Source organism: Sinocyclocheilus anshuiensis, unplaced genomic scaffold (assembly GCF_001515605.1).
Source record: "Sinocyclocheilus anshuiensis isolate Anshui unplaced genomic scaffold, SAMN03320099.WGS_v1.1 scaffold249, whole genome shotgun sequence".
NCBI classification, from domain to species: Eukaryota; Metazoa; Chordata; class Actinopteri; order Cypriniformes; family Cyprinidae; genus Sinocyclocheilus; species Sinocyclocheilus anshuiensis.
Genome location: NW_015540871.1, coordinates 773,723 through 780,286, shown reverse-complemented (window position 1 = coordinate 780,286; position 6,564 = coordinate 773,723). Strand labels below are relative to the sequence as shown.

General features: G+C 37.8%; 1 protein-coding gene across 1 annotated transcript in view; it reads right to left on the bottom strand.

Moving 5' to 3' along the window:
• The window catches only part of LOC107688138 (trinucleotide repeat-containing gene 6A protein-like), a 21,354-nt gene extending 15,515 nt beyond the window's left edge, over positions 1-5,839 (bottom strand). Inside the window, exons 1-2 of the mRNA XM_016485719.1 lie at positions 5,575-5,839; positions 3,248-3,295 (exon numbers count right to left, since the gene is read on the bottom strand). Coding sequence (XP_016341205.1) covers positions 3,248-3,293 — 46 coding nt within the window. The 5' untranslated portion in view covers positions 3,294-3,295; positions 5,575-5,839. The remainder of the gene's footprint in view (positions 1-3,247; positions 3,296-5,574) is intronic.
• Between the last annotated feature and the right edge of the window lie 725 nt (positions 5,840-6,564).

Sequence of the window (6,564 nt, the reverse complement as noted above, 5' to 3'; positions counted from 1 at the left end):
TAAACACATTTCATTACACCAAATACACAAAATAATGTTATTTTTAGCAACATCATATGACCCCTTTAAGAAATTTGAAATAATTTGAAAAATGGATTAAAAAAAATAAATAAATATGCTTATACTTTAAATGACAAAGTATATTTCACAAATTAACATTTAATAAAAATTAGGGATGCACCGATGTATCGGCTGCCGATATTTATCGGCCGATTTTTCCTCAATTTACAACCATCGGCATATCGGCTATATAAGGAAAAAGGCCGATATAACAAACCGATGGTTTATTAATTAACTGCGTGAAGGCACTGAGCTGTATAATGTCTGTTGCATAATCCTAGCGCTGCTGTCTGCACTTTAATGCTAATCAAATAACAAAAGACAAAAGATTGCTCACTATTCTTGACTAAATAACTTTTGTAACTTTCATAAGTGTAGCGGACCTCATCTGAATGATGACCAAAACTTTACTGATGTTTTATTAAGTTTATTGTGTCCCTTTTCACTCCAAAAAAAAATCACCATAAGAGCTAAACAAAACACAGCACGAGAAGTGCACATTAAACTTTCTCTTTCAGCTGCATTATCATCAACATAAAGCGAATTACACAAAACACTTATTACAACTAACAGTAAACAAATATATACAGATATCATGCCTTTTCGGGGGTTGCTTAATAAACTGACAAACTTTAAATCCATGCTTTCATTACCCATATAACGTTAGCTCCGACGTAGACTAGAAAACCCGTCAAAATAAGAGTCCCGCCTTAGTAAAGTAGATCTCATACATATTTAAACTTACAAAAATATTAAAATGTATACAAAAACAAATTAGAAGATTAATCATAATAAAGTCTGTTACAATAAAGGATTCATATGTATTTAATTTATACAGTAAAGTGTTATTTTACATTTGTTTACTTTATTTCTGTACCTGAAAACTGTTAAACCTACCTAAAAAGCACTGTTTATTTAATATGCATCTTTGTTCTGTTGTATTTGTGTAGGCCTGCTGAATGTTAAATGGATCCAATCCATGTTCAGCAGAAATTATTTGATGATGCAGCAATAAAACTGCTAGTATAATTTAAAGCAGGTGTTTTTGAACTTTACTGATTTAAAACATGATCAAAATACTATCTATTTTGATGCCAAAATTTCAAATAAGAGAGAAAGTGACAAATATCGGTTTCGGCCAATAAGTGTTTGTTAAAATCGGTATAGGCTCCAAAAAATCCTATTGGTGCATCCCTAATAAAAATATAATTAAAAAGGAAGTAAACACTGTAACCAACAGGGCACTCAGTAGTCTAGGAAGTTTGTGTGCATTGGGAATCTCATTTTTTCAAATAAAGCCAAGGTAACACTCATTTTACATACAGCACACAGTGAAAATGACATCAATATGACATTGGGCAAAAGCATGAAGCGCAGCATAATTTGAAATCACGAGTTTAAAGTTTGTCGATCGCGTGTCTCAGTAGGCGCGTTTACATTACCCCTCAAATTGCGCAAATTGAAATTGCGAATTGAAAATACGCCTAATGGAAACGCGTCAATTTCGCAAAATCTCCCATATATCGCAAAAAAGTTTTTACGCTCGCATGAGGTGGTTTTTCAGGCAATGCAAAAAAGGAATAATTCGCAAAACTGTGATGGAAACGGCTTTTTTGCATTTACAGGTCACATGGCGTATGTAAAAAGTCATATGATCATTCTTCAATGTACTATAACCTCCAAGAAACACTTCATAAGTGGCCGCTCTCCAGTATAAGGGGCTTCCCTACCATTAATGCTTAGACAATTTACACTGCACACGTCTGCGGTGCAGTGCAGCTCTGATACGGCCACTGAAGCTGATTGCGGCCACTCAATGCTTGTGTTTATGTTTTTATACAGGCTATGGTTTATTCCAGCCGCGCCACGCACGTTTCTGAAGCTGCTCTCTTTGCTGCTCCTGTAAAGATACACGCATAAGTCTCCTTTGAATAAATATAGCCAAAATCCGTCAAAATCCCACCAAAATCCGTTGCCATGACTTATCGCGAGAGGCAAAAGGTTACGTTTTAGCCGCATAACATTGGTTAAAGGAAACGCCGTCATTTCGCAATATTTTTTATCGAAATTCAGAAAATATCGCCAAAGTTTTGCGCAAATCTGTAATGAAAACGCACCTAGTGAAGCTGAACTCTCCTCCTGTCCACATTCAATTTGCACGGACCGATCGTCATGCAGTATACACGCGATCGTGCAGGATACAAATGCACACTTCATAAGATCTCACAGCTAGATTCGACTAAGTTTGCAAGGTTTTTGAAATTAGATGTTCATTAGTCATTCAAAGATTTGTTTAAATGATATAAATGCGTATTTGCTGAATGCTGACGGCAAACGAGAAAGTATTATAATGTTTGCCTTTCTATTACTAACAATATAAAAGCAATCGTTATAATACTATTTTGTATACATTTTAATTCCTTTGTTTAACAGTTCTATCTGATTATTAGACCGACTTCTGTCCGTGGACAGAACTATTAACGATGACAGCAAACAAGAGGGAGAATGTGAGCACTGTGTTTTCACGTGCTGCCGTTCTCAGCGCCGTCAAAATAAAAGTCCCTGCCACCAACGCATCGGCCAAACAGAAAAATTTATCGGCCGATGCCGACCACTACCTTGGACACCACTGACTCTCTCTGTATGAAAAAAACACAGATATTTTATATTTTGTCTTCATGTTCCACTGAAGAAAGTCAGTCATACAGGTTTAGAACGATGAGTGTCTGTAAATGATGACAGACCTTTCATAATTGGACGAACTATCCAAGGAGACTTGTACTGTGTTATGGGCAAAGTGAATAATCTCTGACTTGCATTGTAAAAACTAATTCAGAAAAGTGAGAACTTTGTACTAGTTGGCAGCACTACTGGTCTGGCTTTACATAACACAGGAAAAACAGATTTGGGAGGGAGAAAAAAAAAAAGGGCAAGTCAGTCTACCTATGCCAAGACATTATGATAATTTTCTTGTAAAACATTGTAGAGCAACTGGTTAAATTTAGACAAATCAAAATTACTTATTGACACCACTAAGCATACACCACAGAGATACTGACAACAACTTGCAATCTGCCTAAATACGAACAGCTAAACAGGTCTTTAGGTGACTTTTGGACTTATCACGCACAATAAACAAAAACAATAAACAACAGCACATGGTAAGGAAAAAGAAAAAGTGAGTCACCTGTTTGGTTAGGGGAGTGGCTGACAGAATCCCGAATGGGAGCCATGCCTACAAAACAAAGAGCAACACCATGAGGAAAACCAGCTTAGGGATATGCCGGTATCAGATTTTCATGTTGAGATTAATTGCTCATGCTTTTATCACGGTGTACGGTATTATCACGATGTGCTTCTCGTCTGCGCTTATTTACATCAGAGTGCGCACACGTCTTGTCTTTCACGCAGCATACAGCGGTGTTGTGCATTTTGACCAGTTGATGGGAGAAGTATTCTTAAAATGCATTCAAAATTCTGAATAACTTGTAATATATAATTATTCACGGTATTTAGAAGAGCCCACGATAACAATATCGTGCATATTCATTACCGTGATATACCGCATTACCGAAAACCGGCACAAGTCTAAACCAGCTACATGAAGCCAAAAAAAAAAATAGGTCTCAACACCAATCAAACAGCCCCACACTAAGCCCATGCAGCAAACATCTTTGCTTATTTCAACATCTATGACCAAAGAATTTAAATTCAACACAAAATGAAAACAGTAGAATTTAAACAAAGATTAAGATTTTTCAATAGAACACATGCTACTTTTTACATAAGTGACTCCATTAACTTGTCTGTACTGAACTGGCAACCACTGGCAAAAATAATAGCTTCATTAAATTACTTTAGAATTTTATACTAAAAAGTGCCTGGGAACATCAATGATTAATTTTAAAGCTTTGAAAAGGTTCTCATTTTGGAAATACATGGGAGAACTGACAATGCTTACAATCAAAAAATGATATTGGTGAATTTATTGACCTGACTACTAAAAAAAAATAAAAGTCAACACAAAGATACATTCTGCTTTTTAGTTCGAAAAAAAAAACAAAAAAAAACAAAAACAGTACTCTATGAATACACATACATATCTGCTAGGGGTGCTCCGATCAGGATTTTTGAGACCGATCGCCGATCACAGACAGCAGTATCTTTTTGAAGCCTTCTTTTTATCATTTATAACTATTTATAGTGATACTCCAATCAGGATTTTTAGACATTTATTCAGGGCCTGAATTTCATTTTTGAAAATGGGGGAAATTCCCCTTATGTGACTCTTGTGAGGGGTGAAGCAGCTTTCACACAGGAGTCCGCTAACATTTAAACTACTTTTCTTACGTTATCACAAACTTACCATTGACAGAAATAGTCAGCTCTACTGCCTTTCCTTTTTTATTTAAATCTTTATTACAAGCAATCCTGCGGTTCATAATGAACTTTGTTTTTCTACCTCCACGAGTGCCATCTATTATTGCCTTGTTTATCTAAAAGTGCTCTTTCCATTTAAACCTAGCCAAAAAGCCATGTGCTGACTGTGAAACACAGTAGACTTTAATTATATGCATTTATGGTGTAATTACTACATTTTCGTGTCAATCCATGTTCATATTTACTGCAAACAATGCACTGTCACTTTAATTCAGCGCTTGCAGCGCAGCAATAGACTCGGTGCGGAAACGATCTCAGATGCACCGCTCCTGAACGCACTGCCGGGCCGCAGCTGTGTGCAGTGAATGCTTTAATCCTTTAACATGAGTGCAGAAAAAAAATACGCACCACGTATGCACTGCAAACGGAGTAATGTGAACTTGGCATTATGTGTGTGCGCTGCGAGTGGGCATGAGCGCACGGTCTCCAGGAGAGCGAGCGAGCGCTGAATGATTAAACGCTGACAAGAATGAAAAAGTAATGCAATTTATAAACTTTAGTGATGATGTGACACTGCCTCGATTGTGCAAGTGACAATTCCTGTGTCAACTGTGCAGCTCGCTTATAGACAGACGCGATGTGTGGTGATTTGAAGCCATTTGCGTATTTTGAGAGAGAAAGAGAGAGAGCGCACGCGAGTGGTGACTCACTCACTCCGTTTGTGAAATTACGTCTGAAACGAGGTTTTCAAATTACTTAAGTTATTTAATGAAGAAATATGAAGGCGAGTACCCCACCTTCAGCATTATAATTATTTCACCCGCGCTGGACAGAGACGGTGCCTCTGCATGTCATGCCAAAGCTCTCACAGCAGCGTCATCAGCTTGAGATCGGTTTTTGGAGATCTGCCTTTTTAGAGACCGCCAATCAAACATCCCAACGTGATTATCGGCCGATAGTGATCGGTAGCTGATCAATCGGAGCACCCCTAATATCTGCCCTTGTATATTTAACTAAGATGTTTTTACAGCCTGGAACAACTCTGCCTATCAGCAGCTTTAAACATACATATCATGATCTCAGAACACCTGGCTGGTCCATTACCTACAAGGTCATTTTGAAGAGCACTGGTACCTGAGAGGTGGCTTTGGGCGCAGTGTAGGACAGACCTCTCAGTCGTAAGCTCCCCTGGCTGGCTAGAGTTGAGCTGCACTTGAGTTCCCAGGGTGGCAGCAAGGAACGTGAGGGAATGCCCACGCTTCAACAGCTGTTTCTGTTTGTGCTGACAGAGACGTGGCGGAACTTCACAGAGCGGGTACCGAGGCAGGGCTTGGGGCTGGCCGCTGGCTGGGGCCCTCTTGGCATTGCTGATGGTGCAGGTTACAGTGGAGGTGATGCTGTTCTAATTGGCAGACTGAGGCTAGCTGAAACTGGACTTGATATGTTCTGGCACTGAAATCAAAATAAAAACAAGTATTTAAAACTATGCCAAAAGTGTGATTTTCATTCTGCACAATTAAAAGTTAATCTACAAACATCTTTTTTAATATAATGTTGCCTAAACAAAACATCTCAAGGAAGCATATTCACTGATATCACATCATATTTTTCCCCATTGACCTAATTTTAAACACTGTAAAAGCCAATAATTTAAATAAGATAGGACTGTGATTAAGTTGTCTACTTGGTTTGCTTATAGAACATAAAGAGCTATTCCAATCATATTCATGGCTACCATGTTAAATCCACGGTACATTAATGAGGCACTCCTCTACATTGTGTCCAAAATTTGCCTCTATTCAACCAAACTCAAACCTTTCCATAATGTTGCTAACATAGTATAGACCTGTGACTACCATCACACAAATAGTGCAGTTGTTGTTACAGTTTAGCAGTTTATTAATACAATCTTGCACAATTATCAGAAACTGCATAAAATAGTAGGATGTAAAATGTGGTGAAAAAACTCAAGTCTTAATCTCAAGAGAGTCATAGTCCATGTTAGGGTTGTGCCGATAGACGCTAGTATCGTGTATCGACGATAGTCAGAGATATTGACGATAGCAGATGTCTTTGTCGATAGTCAAGACGATATTAGGCTCATTCTCCTATTAATGTATTAAA